At 63.6% G+C, this 21,285-nt stretch overlaps 1 protein-coding gene across 1 annotated transcript; it reads left to right on the forward strand.

The window, feature by feature from the left end:
* The first annotated feature begins 241 nt into the window (after positions 1–241).
* Positions 242–20,520, forward strand: WNT9A (Wnt family member 9A). Its single transcript, XM_028095929.1, has 4 exons — positions 242–336; positions 17,119–17,375; positions 18,333–18,595; positions 20,038–20,520. The coding sequence occupies exons 1-4, from the start codon at positions 242–244 to the stop codon at positions 20,518–20,520; spliced, it is 1,098 nt and encodes a 365-aa protein (XP_027951730.1).
* Positions 20,521–21,285: the final 765 nt, after the last annotated feature.

The raw sequence follows: 21,285 nt of genomic DNA on the forward strand, positions 1-21,285 counted from the left end.
CGCGGGGCGCGCCCCGACACCCGAGGGGCCGGGCGGCGGCGCGGCGGAGCCGCGCGCTCGGCTCGGGTTTCGGCCCGCCCCCGGCGCCGGCGTGACCCCTCCTTGGGCGCGGGCGGGCCGGGCCCAGCTGGCCGGCGCCCCGCCCCCGGCCCGGAGCTCCGGGCGCTATAAGAGGGCAGCGGCCGCGGGGCGCCCTGCACGGGGCCGGGAGCGCGATGGTCAGCCGCCGAGGCGCGGCAAGATGCTGGATGGGCCCCTGCTGGCGCGCTGGCTGGCCGCGGCCTTCGCGCTGACGCTGCTGCTCGCCGCGCTGCGCCCCTCGGCCGCCTACTTCGGGTAGGTGCCTCGGCGGCCCGGCCGGCAGGCGGGCGGGCGGGCGGCGCGGGGACGGGGCGCGGGGCGGGCGGCCCAGGTGCGCGGGCCCGGGCCCGCTGGCGCGGGCCAACGGGTTGCCGGGCACTGTTTGCGGCGTGCGCGTCGCTCCGTCAGCGGGTCAGTGTCCTCGCGGCGCTGCGTGGGGAGAGGGGCCGGCATACCCGACGGGCTGGCACGGGGCAGTGGTCCTCGGTGACCCCGAAGTCGTCGTCGCTGACACGCGCCCGTGCGTGGGGCTCCCTGGAGCTCGGGGACCAAGTCTGGTCCTGGCGCTCTGTTAGGCCGCCGAGTTCTGGCGGAACGGCTGGAGCCTCTCCTGGCCCCTACCCACCCACCCCCCTTGCTGCTTCCCCCTCCTTTCTCTCCTCGAGAAGTTAATTTAACAACAACAAAAAAATACGTACAAAATCCAGATGTTCCCTGCACTGAGCCCCAAAGGGAAAAAAAAAATAACTCCAAGCTGGAGGAATTTATTTTTCTTGCGCTTTGCTTCTTACGCCCGCTCGGGCCCCGGCAGGAGCGCTTCTGTGGGACCCGGCCGGCTGCACAGGGCCCGACCCGGGCGTGAACGCGGCCCCCCGCTGCTGTCTCAGGGGTCGCTGCCCCCGCGCGCTTCTCCGTAGTAGCAGTCTGCGTGGTTTCGGCGCGTCGCTCTCCGTCGTTCATTCCTGCCCTTCCTCGTCCCTGTCTCCCAGATCTGGGATGTCCAGCCCAGAGACCTTTGGGGACCCTCCGTCGCTGTGCCACGCAGACGGGACCCTGAGGTCCGGGGTGGCACGGCGCGAACAGCCCTCTGGGCCCCTCAGCGTCAGCTCCTGCCGCCCAGGCACCGCCCCTGGAGCCGCGGCCCACCCTCGCGCCCTGGCCCCTGCGCTGGGCGCCCGGCGCCGCTCCTGGCCGCCGCCCTCTGCCCGTCACCTGTTCCCTCGCCCTGGGCCCGGGCGCAGTCGCGCGGCAGCTGGCCGGCAGAGGGCCCCGTTGGTCCAGAAATGTGCCACGGCCAGGGCGGGGAGAGGCCACTGGGCGAGGAGCCCTGCAGGTGTATCCTGTTCTCAAAGAAAATAAAATATTTTCATGGGAAACTTTCCCTTTGTGTTTTTCTTTCCCCCCTTTCTCCTTCTGTTCCTCTCTCCTGGGTCGTCTTCCAGGGTCAGCTCCGTGTCTCCTTCCCCTGGAGACCCCACCCGGCAGGCTCTCCTGGCTCCGGCTGTGGGCCCGGCCCTGCCTGGGGCCTGGGCTGTGCAGAGGCTCGCACGCCCCTGCGCGCCATCTGTGCAGCCTCGCCTCGCCCTCGCGCGCAGAGGGAGGGTCAGAGGATGGCCGTCTGGCCGCAGGTCCTCGGTGAGTCAGCCAGCTGTGCCTTCCCGCTCCGTCTGCTCACCAGGCTTCAGACACACCCTAGGCTTGTCTGCTCTGCGAGTCTCCCTGCTGCCGGCCCACAGAGGGGAGGTGGGGGTCCTGGCTCCTGGCTCCCACCCCCCACCCCTACCCCCGGCAGCATCGGGCACTTTGCACCCCTGGGGGAGTCTCTGAGCTCTGCCATTTAGCCAGTGGGCGAGTGGGTGGGATGCAGGGAGGCCTTGGTGCCCCTGTCACCCCTCTGGCCAACTCTCTTGCCCAGCACTTTGGCCCCAAAGGCTGTCCTGTGGGGAGCATAGGGGGCAGACGTGCTGCCCTAGGGATAGCTGGCTCCGCTGGGGCCCCTGCCACCTCCGGCACCGGGCAGGAGAGCTGGGTTCTGCATGATGGACAGAGGTCCTGGGGCGGGGGCAGGCCTGGTGCCAGCTGGACGGGCAGGGGAGGGTAGGGACCCAGCGCTGGAGGGGTCCTTACCCAGCAAGCTCCTCGGGGAGGTGATTCCCAAGGTGGAGCCAGATGCAGAAGGAGCGGAGGGGGCAAGATGTGCTCTGAGCTGGTGGTCTGTGTGTGGAGGCCCAGCCCTTCTGCTCTGGGGCCCTTTCTCCCGGCCCAGCAAAGTGGCAGAAGCTGGAGGGCTGGAGGGAGGAGATGGCCCAAGGTGGGCAGGGCAGGGCTGAGACCGGGGGCTTCCCTCCCAACCCAACCTGCAGTGCCAAAGGAGTAGGAGGACGGAGCGGGGATTGAGGCCCGCCTTCTCCCTTCCCCCCTCTCCAAAAGCTCTGCCTGGCACGGAGGCTCACAGGCAGGCAGGGTAGCTCCAGTTACAGCCCAGAAACCCAGAGAGGCTGGCCTGGGTGGGGGGGGGGGCGTGTCACGTGGTCGGCAGAGCCCTCCCTGCCCCCCTCCCCTGGGCTGCAACCCAACCCGCCCTGCTCCGGTTGCCCTCTCTGTCTATGGCCACTAGGCAAGACCCTCCAGGCCGCCGCCTGGCCGTGGGGAAGGGGCTCTTCCCTCTTCCTCTGTGGCCTGGCCCTGCTTCTTGGCAGTGTGATTAGCAGGTGGCGTTTCCATCTGGTTCTCCAGGGGCCTAGACAGCTTGGCCTGATGCCCTCCTGGAAGGAGGGGGTGCCTGGCTCCCAGCAGAAAGGGGCCGACTCGAGGTCTCCGGGCGAGTTTGGGAAACAGACTCAGACCCCCACCTCCCCATGCCCCGTGCACCTGGGTGGGCTGAAAGTTTGCCTGCGTCCGGCCCTGCCTCGGGCCTTAGAGGGGAGAAGAGGGAGCTGAGGGGTGTTCTGTGTATGCTGAAAATCTGTTCAGGAAGGGCTGCCCCTAAACCCAGGGTGAGGGGCCCTGCTGCCCCCCTGAGCATGGAGCCAGGGGCTGGGTCCAGCAGAGTGGGTACCTCAGTGCCCTTTTCCTCCCCACGTGTGTCAAGCCGACCCCAGCGGAGGCTCCCAGGGCGGCTACTAGACTTGCCTCCAGGGGCTGCCAGGGGAGCAGAGGCCTCAGGCTTCCAACGTAGGCCCTCTTCCGAGAACTAGGGCAGGCTGTCGTGGGCCCTGAGGCCCTTTCTTGGGATTGGTCCCAGCACCCCACATTCTACGGGAAACCTTTGCAGGCTGGCTTGGGGAAGCCGGTCTGGCTGTGGTGGGTGTGGTACCAGAGGGCTCCCTCCGCCAGGCCACACGTCAGTGCAGGAGGCGCTCCGAGCGGCGTGAAAGGCAGCTAAGGTGCCCTGGGCCACTGCGAATGGGGCTGGTTAGGGCCCACGTTCTTTCTGTGATGGAAATATAACTCCCGTCCCGTAAACTCACCCTGGTAGAGCATGCAGTGCAGTGGGATTTGGTACATCTACAAGGCGGTGTGGCCAGCACCACTATCTAATTCCAGAGTGTTCCATCACCCCAGAAACCTCACATCCTGTCTCCCCCTCCCCCCAGCCCCTGGCAACCGCTAATCCAATTTCTGTCTCTGTGGATTTGCCTGTTCTGGACATTTTACGTAAGTGGAATCATACAGCATGTGGCCTTTGTGCCTGGCTTATTTCAGCAAGGATAACATTTTCAAGATTCATCCACGCTGTAGCGTGAATCCATGCGCCTTTCCCTCTGTGACCGAATGATATTCGATTGTGCGGACACGGACTAGTTTTTCTTCCGTGCATCTGCTGGCGGACACCTGGGTGGGTTCCGCCGTTTGGCTCTTGTCATGCTGCAGTGAGCACTGGTGTACAAGCTTCTCTGTGTTTTCCGTTCTGCTGGGTAATCCCTGGAGGTGGAATTTCTGGATCCCGTGGTAACTCTGTTTCTGCTTTGGAAGAATGCTCCCACCGGCCACGCACCTCCACACAGTCGCTAGTTCTAATTGTTTCTGGCTTTTTGTTTTGTTCTGCTTTTTAGTCTAGCCTTCCTAGGGGGTGTGGGTTGGTATCTCATCCTGGTTTGATTTGCACTTCCCTGATGACTAGCGATGTTGGGCCTCCTTCGTGGGGATCTTACTCATCTGTACGTCGTCTTTGGAGAAATCTCTACTCAGTTTCGCTGCCCAGCCCTTGGCTGGGTTGTGGGTCTTTGTTGTTGATTTGTAAGAGCTCTTTATATGTGTGGATCTGTTCTTGGACAGAGGACAAGCTGAACCGTGAGCCGCAGACTGTCTCTCACGCGTGCGTGCAGAGGCTACTCGCGTGGGCCTTCACAGGCTACTGCTTGGCCCCCGGCATGACTGTGTGGTGCAGGTGACCATCTGTTTGCTGGGGTCTGGTCTAGGGGCCTGGTCAGGGGTTCTGGGGACTTGCAGAGGAGGCTTCCCTGGCCCTGCCCTCAGGCACTGCTGTCCTGGTGGGGGTGGCTGTGTGTGTGGGGTTTGCGTCAGGGTGTGGGTGCACCCTCTGTATGAGCCTGGGGCCCAGCTGGGGTCCTGTGTGGCCACATGCCTGCTGGCTGCCGAGAGGAGGGGTGCCCGGCCGGTCCCTGGAGGTGGTAGAAGAGGGAGGGGCTCCAGGGCAGGAGGAGGGAGCCCTGGCATGTTAGGCCTATGGAAGGCTGGGGGCTCAGGCTCAGCAGTGGGGGAAGCCAGCCCCGCGTGGTGAAGCTGGGGTGACCCAGAGCCCCCTGGGGCTGGGGCTGGGGAGGGGCTGCCCAGTGGGGAGGTGTCCCCAGTGATCCTGTGGTGGGGGGCCCGGGGTGGTGGAGCCATGAGCTGAGTAAGCAGCAGTCCAGGCTGACGCCCAGAGGACCCACCTCAGGACAGACATGCCGGGAGCAGCCCTGAGAGGCCTCAGGTCCAGCGTTTGGTGGGGAGGCCATGGAGAACTCCAGAGGCTCTGGAGAGCGTAGGCCTGCAGTGGGAGCTGAGGGAGAGGGAGGGTCCAGGCGAGTGGCCTTCTCCACAGTGTCCGGGGCAGCCGAGTGGCCAGCAGGGAGAGTGGCCCTGTGGGTGAGACCTCAGAGTGGTGAGCAAGGGGGGACGTGAGGTGGGGAGGGAGCTCCGGGAGGGAGAGCATGGAGGGGCCTGGACCCTGGGGCTGGGGCAGGTGTGGGGAGGCAGGTGGAAGGAGCAGGGGGGCAAGGGTGGGGACGCGCCCCTGGATCTCGGCTCTCCAGAGTCTGTCCTTCCTCCTCCCTCTCCTCCTGGCCAGTCGGTTCTGCGGGCTCTGCCCCCCCCCACCGCCCAGCACAGAGGCCAGTAGAGAGAGGCAGGTGCGAGCCTCAGCCCAGACAAGGCCTCTGGGCTGGGGGCCTCCCGAGGCTTCGTGGGGAACCTGAGGTGAGGAGGAAGCCACGGCCACCTGGCCCCCCTCAGCTGTGGGAGCAGATGTCCTGCCACAGCCGGCGGCCGTCTGGACAGGGGGACAGCTGGCCTAATCTTGCACTGTGGCCGGGACCCCACTCCAGAGCCGAGGGCACCCTGGCCCAGGGCACCGCCCGCTGCCTGCCCCGGGGGGCCCCCCATGTCGAGGACAATGGGAGAAGTGTGTGGGCAGCTTTTCTCCTGGAAAAGAATGCGTGCACACGATTCCTCCCCGGGGGGCAGTGGGACCTGGACTCGGGAGGCACGATGAGCTGATAAGGGGCCTGGGCTGGTTTTCCTGGCCCTCGAAAAATGACACCTGTCAGCACGGCCAGCACCCGGCCCCCTTAATCCTGGAGGGGCACGAGCTCCCTTTGTGTATTGTCCTGGTGGGCAGTGCGGGGCCCCTGCAGGGCCCGCCCAGGCTCGGGGAGGCACAGTTGTCTGGGAAGTGGGCAAGGCCAGGCCCCTGCGGGCTGTGGAACAGGGCTGTTGGCCTCCCCCTGCTCCAGGGTCTGCTTCAGCTGTCACCTCCTCCAGGAAGCCAGCCGCAGCCTCCCTGCAGCCGACCTCTAGCCAGCCCAGAGCTCTCCTCCAAGCTGCCCTGGGCTGGTGTGTCCACGGCCCGTGGGGGGCCCCGTTGCCCCTCTGCTCCCTCGCTCTGCACTCGGGAGCCCCTGTGCGGTCTGAGGGGCTCCTTTCCCAGGCTGGCCAGCCCCCTGCCCACCCCTGGCCCTGACTTCCCCAGCTGCACCCCCCACCCCACCCTCTGGCCTGCAGACAGTGGGCCAAGGTGCCCCGGACCTGCGCCTTGGGCCGTCAGATGGGGGCTTTGTGGGCCCCGTGCTGAGGGGTGGAGGCCCCTCTGGAGCCCCCAGGGCAGGGGTGTGGATCGAGGGCTTGGAGCACCCCCGGGTATGGGCGGAGGAGGTGGGGGCCATGGTCTGGGCTGGATGCAGGGCAGCGTCTTCCTGCAGGGGCTCATCATTAGGGCATATCCGGGGGGCCGGCCAGTGGCAGGTGGGCCGCGCAGGGGCCTCCACAGGGGGGCAGCGCCGACCTGGGTGGCGTGCTGGCCGCCTGGCTCCGCGACCCGTGGGCCCGGCCCGCCGTCCTCCCCGGCCCCTCCCAGCGCGGTTCCTGGCTGGCCTTGCGCCCTGGCCACAGGAGGAAACCTGGCCGCCCAGCTGGCAGGCCCTGCTCCTCGAGACCGGCAGCCGGACGAGGGAATGGAAAAAGGCAAGCCTCAAGCTGCGTTTGTTTTTCTTAGCGATACCTGAGGTAGACGCGGCCAGGGAAGTGGTCTGGCCCGGGACGAGAGGCTGCCAGGGCTCCCAGACCAGAGCACGTCAGAGCCGGCGCCCTCCCGGGCACCCGGGCAGCAGCTGTCCCAGGCGACCCCGTCCGCGCTGGGCGCGTGGGAGGCCAGCCCCAGGCAGCGAGGTGGTCATGGAGCTGACAGTCCTGGTGGCCTTCCCAGCGCGCCCACCCCACCTCCTGCCCGTCCCTCCTTGTGGCAGCTCGTGGGGACTTGGGCCAGGCCGATGGGGGCACCGGGACGGCCTGGGGACCCCTGTCCCTCCGTGAAGCCACAGCTCCCCGACCTCTCCCCTCGGCTGTCCGTGAGTCTGGGGCCCCTTCAGCCCGCCATCCCGGGCTCCAGGAAGAGGCCTGCAGGGCCTGGGGTCCCGGGAGTTCCCTTGCCCTGCTGGGGCTGAGCTCACGGACAGCAGGCCTCGCGTGGTGCAGTTCGCCAGGCGTGGCTGAGCCCTGCATCTGCCGGCCGACCCCCAGGCCTCACCAGCTTGAGCCAGGAGCTCCCCTGAAGCATCCAGGCTGCAGGCTCGCTGCGCCCGCGTGGACGCAGCCCATCAGTGAGGGAGCAGGGAGGGGGCGCCCTGGAATGGCGGGGCCCCGCGGCTCTCACAGCTGACGGAGGGGACAGGCTGTCGTAGACGCAGGGGTGCTCGGCCCGTCATCGGCATGGGCCCACCCTCCCACCCTGCTCCCCGGGGCCCGTGGCCCCTGCCTCCCCCTTGGCATGTCTGGGCACCAGATAACAGTGCCGCCTGCAGGGAGCGCCCAGGCTCTGGTGCTGTCAGCACCCCCACGTCCTGCGTGCTTGGCGGGGAGACCGGACAGGGCTCTGTCAGGCAGCAGGCCTGGGGAGGATGGAGGGTTAATCTCAGAACCAGCGTCTCAGCATTGGAATTTGTTTTGAATTTGATTCACACAGAAATTAAACGCCGTCTGGTGGGGCTGAGGTTTCCTTGGCTGGGCGCTGTGGCTTCGGCAACTCTGGCCTCTTCTCCCTCCGCCCAGCCCAGGGAGCTGGGTGTGTGGGCAGGGTGGCCCTTGAGATGGCCGGGCCTGTTGGCAGGAGGAAGGGCTGTTGGGATCTGCCCCCACTGCAGAGCAGAAAGAGCAAGAGCTCTGGGGACCAGGCCGACCGGGGCCCCGTGGCTCCCAGGCTCCTGCCTGAGGACAAGGACATCCCACACCCCTTGGCAGCAGCCCCCGTCCAGTCACCTAGCTGCCCCTGGGGGCAGGTTTGGGAGCGTGTGTGACCCGCTAGGTGCTCAGAGGGGTGGCCCTGTCCCCAGGCCGCCAAGCATGGCAGTCTCAGACCTGGCCCACGTGGGGAGATGGGTGCCTCGACTTGGCCGTGTCTGTCCTGGGTTATTTCCACTCCTGGTGGGACTGGGGTGGGGTCTCCTCGGAGCTGCAGCAGGCTGGTCCTCAGCAGCACAGAACCTAGTCCAGGGTGACCGTGCCTCAAGATCCTTATCTTAATTACATCCACAAAGGTCCTTATTCCAAACAGGGCGCATTCCAAGCTTCCAGAGGGTGTGACTTTGGGGACCTTTGTCTCCTGCCTCTGTGTTCAGTGACCAGTACAGGTCAGGGGTAGCTGGTGGGCGTGCATGGAGATGCCTCTGTGGGCCTCGGCAAGCGTGGCAGTGGACCTGTGAGCTGAACGTTGCAGGCCAAATGGAAGTTCTTGGTGTGCTTTCTGGAGTGCGATAAGCCTGGAATTTCTGCAAGGAGTAAGAGACCACAAAAACTGACCCAGCAGGTTTGGAAAAACCAAGTGGAACTGGGGGGAAACATGTGAGGTGCTGGTCGATTGGAAAGCAGATTAGAAATAGCCGAAGAGCATTAGCAAATTTGGAAGATGGGGCAGGAAAGGTTACCCCAGGCGTGGCCCGTGGGGGAGCCTTCACGCCTCCATGGAGGCCAGAGGCCGGACTCAGGGACTGGCGGACAGGGGTCCCATCTGAAGAGAATGCCGAGCATTTTCTGAAATTCTGAGAATTTGTCAGTATCATCTACAGGATTCAGGAGGAGTCCTGAGCAGAAAACACAAAAATCATACCAAAACATACAGAACCGGAACCACAAGATGCCCAACACAAAGAACCGTAAGAGCAGAGTCCGGGAAGACAAACACAGATGACCTCTCAAGGCTGGTCAGCCTGGTGGCGGGCTGCAGGGTGGCCAGCCAGGAACCTGCTGGGGGGTGGCTACCCTGCAAGGAGCTGAAAGAAAGGCATTTCTGACAAGCTACGAGCCGCTCTGAGGACAGTGTCCAGGAGCAGGTAACCGGGTGCTGAACAGCTTCTTGTCAGCTCCTGACAATGGGACTAAAATGCACACTAGCATGCAATTCGGGGAGTCCGCAGGGTTGTGTCCTCAGGCCTGGCATCGGCCACCCTCAGGCGTGTCCTTGTGAGGCAGCCATGAAGGTAATGGGAATGTGACTTCAGACTGCCAGGCGGAGATGGGGTAACAAGAAATAACCCGAAATGAGGCAAGACAGGAGGAACAGAAACAACGGGCAGGGCCAGCAGACAGTGGAGGACATGCCCCAGCTGTGAGGCTGAACACATCGGGGTTATAGGGGTGTCTTGGGTCTGATCACCGGTTCTGGGAGAGACACAGGGAAGCAGTTAGCATGGAGAATGCAGGAGGGTGGAGAGAGAACACACCAACTCAGTGGACCATAGGGAGAGAGCAAAGCCAGAGAAGAGACAGAGAAGAATGCACCACGATCCCGTCTCTGCACGGCCACCTGGGCCTTGATGCAGGCTCTGCACGGTGATGTGAGCTGTGATCCAGGCTCTGCACGGTGATGTGAGCTGTGATTGAGGTTGTACACAGTCTCCAGGCTATGACCCAGGCTCTGCACAGTCACATGAGTTGTGATCCAGGCTCTGCACAGTGACCCATGCTGTGATCCAGGCTCTGCGTGGTGACCTGAGCATGACTGAGGTTGTACACAGTCTCTAGGCTGTGATCCAGGCTCTGCACAGTCATATGAGTTGTGACCCAGGCTCTGCATGGTGACCTGAGCATGACTGAGGTTGTACACAGTCTCCAGGCTATGACCCAGGCTCTGCACAGTCACATGAGTTGTGATCCAGGCTCTGCACAGTGACCCATGCTGTGATCCAGGCTCTGCATGGTGACCTGAGCATGACTGAGGTTGTACACAGTCTCTAGGCTGTGATCCAGGCCCTGCACAGTCACATGAGTTGTGACCCAGGCTCTGCACAGTGACCTGAGCTGTGACTGAGGCCGTACACAGTATCCAGGCTGTGACTCAGGCTCTGCACAGTGATCTGATCTGGAGGCAGGTGCAGTAGGAGCTGGAATGCATTATTTGAGAAGTGGAGAGAAGCCTGGAAGCACTCAGCAAGTGTCGGTCACAGATCTGAGGAAACGAACAGTAGGCTAAATCCAGAGAAAGCAGAGGGAAGAAATTAGGAGCAACAAAACCCTACCTGTGCATTGGAGACGAAAGGAGCCCTGTGTGGCAAGACCCGCAGAGTTGGGCGCGGTGAATGCCTGCAGGAGCTGTAGACATGCGCACACACAGACATGTGGATGACTCCAGTGCAGGGCTTGAGCACTAGCTGAGCAGGACACGGTCTGTCCCTGTGCTGGGATGGTATTTGAAATGCAAGGGAGTGAAGCACCCGCTAACAGCAGCATGGGTGCACCCCGAAAACATGATGCTGCTGGTGCGAGTGCACTGTTACAGGCCACGTGCCGTATGGTTCCCTTCGTGCGAAATGTCCAGCACAGGCAAACCCACAGAGATAAAGTGGATTACTGGTGGCCAGGGGCTGGGGGGCTGGGAGCTAAAGGGGTGCATTTCTTTTTAAGACCATGAAATGCCCCAAAAATGACCGTGGCAGTGTTTGCACCCGTCTGAGATTATACTGCAAAACCCTGAATTGTAGACCTTACATGGGTGATTTTATAGCATATGATTTATATCTCAATAAAGCTGTTTGGAAAAGAGAAGGAAAAAGAAAAAAAGAAAAGTGATTGGATCAGAAGGGAGATCTTTTCATTCAGAAAAGGTCGGGCTGCGTGGCTTCGTGGCAAGTTCTCCTGAGCAGTTAAGAAGACGTGATTCTAACCTGACCCGTCTTCTAGGAAATTTAAAAAGCGAATTCTCTTGAAGGCACTGACACCCAGCAGGATGAGCACGGAAGAGAAAATTGCAAACGCAGCTGTGAAAGGCCTAGACACAACATCTTGGGGTTACAGCTGAGGGCATGGAGGAAGGACAAGGACACTGATGCCTAGCCTCAGGAAAACCAGTGGGTGGGATTCCTTGTTTTAGCAGATTAAAGCGGAAAAATCCCATGCCAACAGAGGCAGGGACCACATCTGCTGACCTTCGACATCCGTTGGTGAGTTTTGAAAAGCTCTTAGCAAACGAAAAGCAGAGGGGAGCTTTAACTTGCTGTGGGGTGCCCAGGAGACAGCCAGCGAACCTCAGGTTTGTCGGCGAAATGGCCGGAGCTTCCCTTTTATGTCCAGGAGTCAGACAGGGATGGCCGCTGCCACCCTCGTCTGAACCCGTGTGATGCCCGCTGTCCTCACAGACCCTCAGGCAGGATGGGGGTGTGTCTGTCCCGTGACAAATGGGCACATTCCCTGGCTCTGGCCTCTGGTCCTCCACCTGCCTGCAGGGCGTGGGCGTCTCCCACTGGCCGGGTCTGGGTGGCAGAGATGTGAGTTTGGGGGCATGCAGGGGGTGAGCGAGGGGGGAGTTCCTGGCACTGATGCCCATGGTTCTCTCCCACGCGGGGCCGCCTGCCCACAAGCTCCCTGGATGGCTCTGTGCCAGTGGGCGGCTGCAGAGCCAGGATCAGGGCACTGGGCCCCGGGGGGCAGTTGGCAGATTCTGCACCATGGCGCTCAAAGCCCTTGCTGTGGCAGGATGGCCTGGGGTAGAAAGAGAAAGAAAGCAGCCTTGTGTCTCGCCAGACCTACGGCTGTACACAGAGCATCTGAAAGCCATCCGAGGTGAATCACGGCCGGGGCGGTAAGTTGCACTTCTGTAGGTCCCACGTCATCACCCCTGGAATCTGGGGCAGACCTCAGGTGGGGAATCTACCTGAAGACCCTGGAGAGCAGCAGGAGGGACTTCCCAGCAGAGACTCAGTCTTGCTGCCCAGCAAGCCCATCGCACCTATGAGCCTCCAGCAGGTTCTCGGACCCCCCGCGAGCGTCAGCCCCCTGCCGGTTCTCAGACCTCCCCTGACTGTCAGCCCCCAGCGGGTTCTCAGACCTCCCGTGACCGTCAGCCCGGAGCGGGTTCTCTGACCTCCCGGGATCGTCAGCCCCCAGTGGGTTCTTGGACCTCCTGTGAGTGTCAGCCCCCAGTGGGTGCTCAGACCCCCCATGAGCGCCAGCCCCCAGCAGATTCTCTGACCCCCTGCAGGTGTCAGTCCCCAGCGGGTTCTCGGACCCCCTGCAAGCGTCAGACCCCTGTGGGTTCTCGGACCTCCTGTGACTGTCAGCCCCCAGCGGGTTCTCAGACCTCCTGTGACTGTCAGCCCCCAGCAGATTCTCAGACCTCCCCTGACTGTCAGCCCAGCGGGTTCTCAGACCCCCCATGAGCGTCAGCCTCCAGCAGGTTCTCAGACCTCCCCTGACTGTCAGCCCCCAGCAGGTTCTCAGAACCCCCATGAGTGTCAGCCCCCAGCGGGTTCTTGGACCCCCGCTCCCGCAAGTATCAGCCTCCAGCGGGTTCTCTGACCCCCCTGTGAGCGTCAGCCCCCAGCGGGTTCTCGGACCTCCCGCGACTGTCAGCCCCCAGCGGGTTTCTCAGACCTCCCAAGAGCATCAGCCCCCAGCAGGTCCTCTGACCTCTCGTGACTGTCAGCCCCCAGCAGGTCCTCGGAACCCCGCGAACGTCAGCCCCCAGCGGGTCCTCGGACCCCCTGCAACCATCAGACCCCAATGGGTTCTCGGACCCCCCGTGAGCGTCAGACCCCAGCAGGTCCTCGGACCCCCTGTGACCCTCAGCCCCCAGCGGGTCCTCAGACGCCCCGCGACCGTCAACCCCCAGCGGCCCCTCGGACCTCCCGCGACCGTCAGCCCCCAGCGGGCCCTCGGACGCCCCGCGACCGTCAACCCCCAGTGGCCCCTCGGACCTCCCGCGACCGTCAGCCCCCAGCGGACCCTCGGACCTCCCACGACCCTCAGCCCCCAGCGGGTCCTCGGACGCCCCGCGACCGTCAACCCCCAGTGGCCCCTCAGACCTCCCGCGACCGTCAGCTCCCAGCGGGCCCTCGGACCTCCCACGACCCTCAGCCCCCAGCGGGCGCTCAGATCCCCCGCAACCGTCAGACCCCAGCGGGTCCTTGGACCTCCCGTGCAAAAGCAGAGGCAGCAGGTGCCTGCAGGACAGGCCCCAGTCACATAGCAGGCCACGGATCACCCGCCCAGGGCAGAGCTCAGAGTGAGGTGCCGTGAGGCTGCAGTGGCATTGCAGGGCAGCGTGGAGACGGGGCCCTCAGGACCCTGCCCAGCCTGACATGCCGACCTTGGCGCCAGTGGATAGAGCGCGGGTGTCCCGGCGTTTAGGAGAAGGCGCTCATGACATTATGGTAGAGGCGGGTTTCCAAAGTGGGGTGGAAGAAGGGGCACCTACAGAAGAAAGTTGGACAGGAGAGAGCTTCAGTTTATGGGGAGACACTGTGAGGAGAAGGCCCGTGCTGTCTGGCCAAGGCATGTGCCCGTGTGGTCACTGTGGGGATCGGAGTGCAGTCCCCTCTGACTTGGGCAGGAAGGGACTCGGAGCTCCCAACGCCAGGCTGTTTCTTGAGTGACCTCTGCCTGGTTCCCAGTGTGTCACTCTGTCTTCTGAAAATACCTGTCACAAAGCACTGGGCTGCTGCCGAGACCTCCCGTGATGTCTCCCTGGAAAGTGCCGGCACTGGCCGAGGGCAGCGGGATGGGGTGGGGACGGGGAGGGTCCTGCTGCCCGCCCGCCGAGGGGCTGCTGCCTGTGGGCAGCCTGCCCGGGCTCACCTCCTCCGCGTGCTGCCTGCGCCCCTACGTCTGCCCACCTGTCCTGGGCCAGACGCCCGGTGGCGGGGGCAGCAGCTGCGTTGAGCCTGGTGGCAGGTGTGCTGGCGTGGGGTGGGCAGCTGGGCAGGGGCCTGTGCTGGGCCAGGTGGCCTGGGGCATTCTCTGGCCTGGAAGGTGCAGCCTCCAGACACGGGCCCCATGGTTAGAGGCTGGCTGCCCCAGCCCGGCATGCAGGGCCAAGGGCTTGTATGTGGAGCCTTGCTGTTTTAAATAGGCCAGCCATTGTCCCACCCATGTGTGATAAGCTCACAGGTGGCAGAGATAGGAGGGTGGTTCTTCTGCCCCAGGCCTCCTCTGTCCTGGGCTGCCCCATGCCTGCAGGCCCTCTGGTGCAGCCGGCCGGCTTTCTGGCCTCCACAAATACTCCACGGAACAGATGGACCCATTTGTTCAGCCCGGCCCTGGTCTCATGCTTCCGGGGATCTCGCGTCACTGTGGGTATTGGGTGCTGTGTGAACGATGTGAGTCTGTATGTTTTACGATTATACATCTGTAGCCTGTAATTCCAGAAGGAGCATTGTTGGGTGAGCTTTCCAGAATTCCAGCCGTGGAGGAGCATCTCTTCCCGTGTCCAAGACAGTCTTGATTTGTGCTCATCTGAGGAGTGAAAAATAACACCAGGATGGCTCGATTGCGTGTTTATGACTGGGGGAGAGCCTCTTACAACTCTGGACAGATGTGTTCCCTATCCCGTGTGCACTTGCAGCCGCTTCCTTTTGCTACTGATGCACAGGAAAAGCGCGCTCACGCACACCTACACGCGTGAACGAAGTCGGCTCTGGGTCTGAGATCCCAGAAGCAGCATTTCCCTGAAAATTGTCTCCTTTGCTGTGCAGACGCTCCTGCACTTTGAGAGGGTCACACTTACTACCGGATTCTGAGTGTCCCTGACAAAAGCCTTCCTGCCCTAAGAGTGTTCTGTGAACCTTTTGCCTTTCCCGCCCCCGGCACTTCTGTGGGCTCCTCTCCAATTTTGGGTTTCTGTCCTGGATGCCGCCCCCCCCTTCCCTCTTCCCCATGCACCGTCTGCCTGCTTACCCTCACCACCTGCCACCTCCATGTGGGTCTGTCCTCTGCCACTGCAGCCCCAGGCTGCTCTTGAGCTGAGCACACCGCAGTAGTTACGGGGGCTTGGGGCAGAGGCCAGCCTAAGTGTGGACACAGGCTGGATCCTGTGTGCAGCGCGGGCGCAGGCTGGGCCCTGGGTGCGGTATGGACCTAGGCAGCCAAGCACATCTAGGTGGGTTGCGGGGCTGGGTTGCCCACCATCTCTCCCCCTCCCCTTGCTCACACTCACCACTACCCTTACCCGCACAGCCCTAGGTACCCCTGGGGCGGCCTTGCCGTTGTTGGTCCTTTTGGACACAGGAATGTCTTGGCAGCAGCCTGGAGCTTGGCTAATCTCGGAGAATCTGGTCTGGGGGACGTGCAGGTTGTGGGCTCCAGCTCTGCCGAAGCACGGTGGCACACTGTTCTGGGCACAGCTGTTGACATTCCTGTCTGGGGACAAGTCTCCACCGTGTGAGCTGCCTTTGTGTGAGGACAGTGGTTCTTCCAGCCTCCAGTGCGGGTCCTCGGGCCCCTGACTGCCCCTGGCCCAGCTCGGCAGTGGTCCTTGTGCTTGGGGCTGTCTGAGCTCCGGCATGAGCCTGAAAGCATACGATGCTGCCCGACATTGACCCCTGCCACATCCCTGCGCCCTTGGGCATGAAGCCCGGACCCTGGGATGAGAAATGGGGGTGCAGGTCACTGCCTCCTCCCTCACCCACTGCTTTCCAGCAGTGTCCTGGCTCCGAGCTCACAGGTACCTTCTCCCCAAAGGCCTTGCTGCCCACATGGGGCTTGTCTGTGCCTTGGGGACCTTTGGGGCTTCTCCCCCAGCCCGTACCCATGCGGGTCACAGGCCAAGCTAGCCCTCTTGGCTCGAAGTGCCCCAGGCATGTGTCTGCAGTGTCTATAGGACTCAAGCTTGTAGGAACCCACCTCGAGTTCTGCTCACCAACACCCTTGTCTTCAGGGCCAGTTGGAGCCCCGCTCCCCTGCAGCTTCTCTCTCAACCCCGCAGAGCTCTCTGGTGCCGTGCTGACTCAGGGCACTCCTGGGGAGTAGGGCCAAAGCCTGGGGTAGGTCTTCCCAGGGTGCACACTACATCTGAGTGGGAAGAGGCTGGGAGGCATTGGTTCTTTCCCCTCTGTGTCCATCATAGGCCTCCGGCCTGCTTTCGTGGCTTCACCCTCCACAGTGTGTGTGCAGAAATGCCTCTCTCCCACCTGCCTGCCTGCTTCCCTCTGCACCCCAGGCCCAGCCCCAAAGGCAGGGGTTTCAAAAGCCAGGAGCCCAGGTTGTCTCCAGGGAGCCTGGCCTGCAGTGTTGCTGCTGGGGTCTGCTAGAGGGTGGGGTTCAAGGAAGCCCTGCCTGATTCTCTTCCCCAGTAGAAAGGTGCTGGGAGCCCACCCAGTGGCTACCATGCCCTTGAGGGGGCTTTTGAGGGGCAGCAGGAGGAGGGATGGGGCAAGGTGTGGGGATGCCTGGCACCCCTGGCTCCTCTGGGTTGGCTGGCTGGGATGGGGATGCTTGTTTCCTGTGATGCTCATGTGAGGGGATCTGAGCCCCACCCATGTCCAGCTGGGCACCTCTCCCTCCTGAGGGCTAAGGGTCTGGCCCAGGCTGGGCATGGGTGTGCCTGGAGCCCAGATGGGGCTTCACCCATATGGGGAAACTGAGAACTGTGGGTTGGAGCACACAGCAGACAGGAGGTCAGATCAATCCATCCCGGATGGAGCACACGGAATGGCTTGGAGGAGCCCGAGAGCAGGTGACTGGCTCAGATAAGAGCTGGAGCTGCAGGAGAGCCAGGAGCCTGGGTCCCGCCGGGAGGTCCTCGGTGGCCCAGGAGTTCTGGGAGACCCCACTGGGACCTGCAGGGCAAGCTGAGCAGGCTGCAGGAGAGCAAGGAGTGAGCCGGGACCCTCTCCAAGAGGCTTCAGGGTCGTGGTGAGGCTGGGCCATCCCAGCCGGTGTGTCGGCGGAGGGTGGGGGTCCTGCTGGGGTGTGTCGGATGTGGTCCGCTTGTGGCCTGGGATCCGGCAACCCTCCCTGCCCTTGGCGCACACCCTGTGCTGGGCTGTCCTCCGTGTGTGTGCCAGTCGGCGCTTGCCTCCGGGGCGGCCCTCACCCTGGCCTCTCTGTGCCCAGGCTGACGGGCAGCGAGCCCCTGACCATCCTCCCGCTGACCCTGGAGCCAGAGGCCGCCGCCCAGGCGCACTACAAGGCCTGCGACCGGCTGAAGCTGGAGCGCAAGCAGAGACGCATGTGCCGCAGAGACCCAGGCGTGGCGGAGACGCTGGTGGAGGCGGTCAGCATGAGCGCGCTGGAGTGCCAGTACCAGTTCCGGTTCGAGCGCTGGAACTGCACTTTGGAGGGCCGGTACCGGGCCAGCCTACTCAAGCGAGGTGAGTGCGCGAGGGGAGCGGGCCGTGGGGGCAGGACCTCCCTGCCTGCTCTGTGCCCCTGGCTGGGTCCCCGGGGACCTGCGGTGGGGTGGGGGCCTGCGGGGCTTGCCTTTCCTCCTGCCCCGCTCCCTCGTGGCTCCTTCTCCACTTGATGCGCCCTCCTAACCCATCCCTCCCTCCTCCGGACCCCAACCACCTGCAGCTCGGTCCTCCTCATGCTCCACCCTGCTACATCCACCTGCCCGCTCCCGTCTCCCGCCCCGCCCCCCGCCCCTCCCCCTGTAGCCTCCTCCTCCCTGCCCCGCCCCTTCCTTCTGGCCCTCCCCTAACTCCTACCCTGCCCTCTTCCCACCCCGCCTCCCGCCAAGCCCCTCCTCGGGGAACAGTTGCTGGCCGCACGAGGGGCATTTGGGCAGCTTTGGCAGCTTTGACGCGGCCGAGGCCGCTCTGATGGCTCTTGCCACGTGGTGGTGACCGAGGCCCAGCGGCTGGGCATGAGGGGCAGAGGTCCAGCTGGTGCCCTGAGGAGGGAGCCTTCTTTCTCATGTCTCCTTGGGACTCTCATCTGAGCTTCTCAACAGCCTCGTTTAAAAACTGGGGCCCTGAGGCCTGGGGCAGGGCAGGGCGGGGTTCGCCAAGGCCCCTCGGCCAGTCTGGTGGGTGGGAGACCCAGAGGACGGAGTCGCTGATCCCTGAGCAGAGCCTAGGTCTCCGTGCGCCTTGAGTTCTCTCTACCCCGCCACATCCTGTGCCTGGGGCACATAGGAGCGCCTCCTCCCTGCAGGTGCTCAGGGCAGCCCAGGCAGGTATGCCCACCCCCCCCCCCCCCGCCCCTGGGAACACCAGCAAGGATCCTTTCCGTGGACCCTTCCCTGTGCTCAGAATTCAGCGCTCCAGCGGGAATGCCGTGGCCGCCGGCTCCCTGGCCCTAAGGTCCCTGTGTCCCATCGCCCCCAGGCTTCAAGGAGACCGCCTTCCTCTATGCCATCTCCTCGGCCGGCCTGACGCACGCGCTGGCCAAGGCGTGCAGCGCGGGCCGCATGGAGCGCTGCACGTGCGACGAGGCCCCCGACCTGGAGAACCGCGAGGCCTGGCAGTGGGGTGGCTGCGGGGACAACCTCAAGTACAGCAGCAAGTTCGTCAAGGAGTTCCTGGGCCGGCGGTCGAGCAAAGATCTGCGAGCCCGCGTGGACTTCCACAACAACCTCGTGGGTGTGAAGGCAAGCGGGGCGGGGCGCGGAGGGGTGTCAGTGGGGACGGCGCGCGGGGCTGCGGCGCCTGGGGCTCTGCTCCCGCCGCGCGGTACCAGCCAGGGCCTCGAGTCGTCCTGCCTGGAGGGCTCCTTGTCCTACAGCGATGACACGGTGCCGTCATGGTCTTTTGTGGGATGGGGGGTTGGGGGTGTAAGCTCTTTGGCTGGACCCTTCTGGGGGCTGCTGGCTGCAGGCGGGCTGGGTCTGGGGGTGCCTGGCTCCCCGCCATCCTCCACCCTCCCTGCAGCCCCTCAGCTCCCGGGCCCACACCAGCGGAGGAGGCACCTCCTCACTGTGGACAGAACAGACAGCCCAGATCACCAAACATCCCCTGAGGCTCTGCCTGGCTGTGGGATGGTCAGGGGGCTCGGCGAGCTCCCCAGGCAGCCCCTGGGATGTGGAGCCCCAGCCTGGGAGGGGGTGAGGTAATTAGAGCCAGCCCTGCTCTGAGCCCCTCTTTATTGAGAAACCAGAGTTCTGAGTCCTGCACTTATTAAAGAATCAATTTCCCCCTTTTCTTCAGAGCCTTGTCCCTCCTTCTGCCCTCCGGGGAGGGGCGGGAGCAGATTAAATCCCCAAGCGAGGCTACTTCTTTTCTTTCGAGTTCTCTCCTTTGTAAGCTATTAATGAAAAGTCAGAATATGGAAAGTGCTCCATTAGCTCTGCGGGGCCTGGGTAAGCAGCGCTTTAATTAAATTTGTCCGGGTTTCTCAGCAGAGTGTCATTAAATGTGACTCTTCTATTGCTTGACCAGAGGGCAGCTACATTTCCTAATCCCCCTCAAACCAGCCGGCCCTCCCTGGGGGCAGCGTGGGAGCTCAGGCCTGTCTCGGGATGGGGCCCACTGGGGAGGCCCCTCTCTGCTGCCAGGGACCCCAGTGTGGGTGGTCAGGCAGGAGGCCCCTCAGGGCAGCCGTGTGTGTGTGTGTGTGTGTGTGTGTGTGTGTGTGTGTGTGTAGGTGGGGGTGCCACCCCCCTCCAGGGCTGACACGGAGGATCCAACGGCCAGTCCTGCCAAGTGGGCAGGCTAACTCCCTTGTCCTCACTTCTCCAGGAAGCAGGCTGCTGTGACCAGACTGGGAGGTCCTGGTGGGGTGTTGACAGCAGGGCGACAGGGGTGGTGTGCCCAGTCCCTGCAGAGGGCAGCCCTGGACGCAGGGAGGGACTGTCTCCACAGGAGGCCTCCAGGCTGGAGACCACGGGACTGGATGTAGGACTTCTGTCCTCGGCCACCTGCGGCTTGGAGGAGAGAGGGACAGGCGCATGAGCTGGGGAGCCTGGGTGATGGGCAGTGGGGATGCCCTAGGCTGGGCTTGGACCTGGGGGAGCTGTGGGGTCCGGTCATCTGTAGGGGCCGTTCCCGGCTTCACAGCGTGGCCCTCATGCGCAGCTGCCCTCCTCCCTACCAGGTAATCAAGGCTGGGGTGGAGACCACGTGCAAGTGCCACGGTGTGTCGGGCTCCTGCACGGTGCGGACATGCTGGCGACAATTGGCGCCCTTCCATGAGGTGGGCAAACGCCTGAAACACAAGTACGAGACGGCCCTCAAGGTGGGCAGCACCACCAACGAGGCCACCGGTGAGGCCGGTGCCATCTCCCCGCCTCGGGGCCGGGCGGCCGGGACAGGCGGCAGCGACCCACTGCCCCGCACGCCGGAGCTCGTGCACCTGGATGACTCGCCCAGCTTCTGCCTGGCCAGCCGCTTCTCCCCGGGCACCGCCGGCCGCAGGTGCCACCGGGAGAAGAACTGCGAGAGCATCTGCTGTGGGCGTGGCCACAACACGCAGAGTCGGGTGGTGACGCGGCCCTGCCAGTGCCAGGTTCGCTGGTGCTGCTACGTGGAGTGCAGGCAGTGCACACAGCGTGAGGAGGTCTACACCTGCAAGGGCTGAGCCCCCGGCCCCGCCCCCCTGCTGCGGGGGCGAGGCAGTGCGTGCAGCGCCAAGGGTCTACACCTGCAGGGGCTGAGCCCCCGGCCCCGCCCCCCCTGCTGCGGGGGCGAGGCAGTGCGTGCAGCGCGAGGGGTCTCCACTGGCCGGCCTGGCTGTCTCTGCCCCTTCGTTCCCCCCCTTGCAAAAACCCAGAGGCGGGAGGTGGCCCTGGTCTGGCCCCTGCGTCCCCTCTGCCCGCCCCCACCCCCATGACCTGAGAGCGTTGTACGATGCTTTCCAAGCTCTGTCCGTCCCTAAGAGGCCAGTTCCTGCAGAGCAGCGCCCCTTCCTGCTCTGGGCTCCTGCCGAGAAGCAGGGGGCTCACCTTTGTGACCGCACAGGGCTGTCCTGCTCCGGCACCGGCTTAGAGAGTCAAACCACTAGGAGAGAGATAGCCCGGCCGCCCAGGTGTGCGGGGGTTACTGCCGCCCCCGCTGACAAGGAGCGCTTCTCTCGGGAGTGACAGCGGTGACTTTTAAATTATTTTTATTTAACTAATATATAATTATTATTTGTCCATCCCTGCCCTGTCTCAGGCTGTGACTCCCCTATTCTGGGTGGAGCCCGGTCTGGAAGGCCCCTTTCCTCCGTCCCCTCCGTGTCCCCTCCTAACCTCTGCCTGATCTGCTTTGTCGTTTGAAACCACTAAATCAAGAGGGACAGTTGCTGTTGTTGTGCTGAAAGTAGTAAAGCAGGCTGTGTCTGGCCACTGCCCTCAGGGCTTCG

The sequence above is a fragment of the Eumetopias jubatus genome, unplaced genomic scaffold (assembly GCF_037043125.1).
Source record: "Eumetopias jubatus isolate StellerSeaLion01/CBP00866 unplaced genomic scaffold, mEumJub1_p1.0 scaffold_30, whole genome shotgun sequence".
Classification (NCBI taxonomy): Eukaryota; Metazoa; Chordata; class Mammalia; order Carnivora; family Otariidae; genus Eumetopias; species Eumetopias jubatus.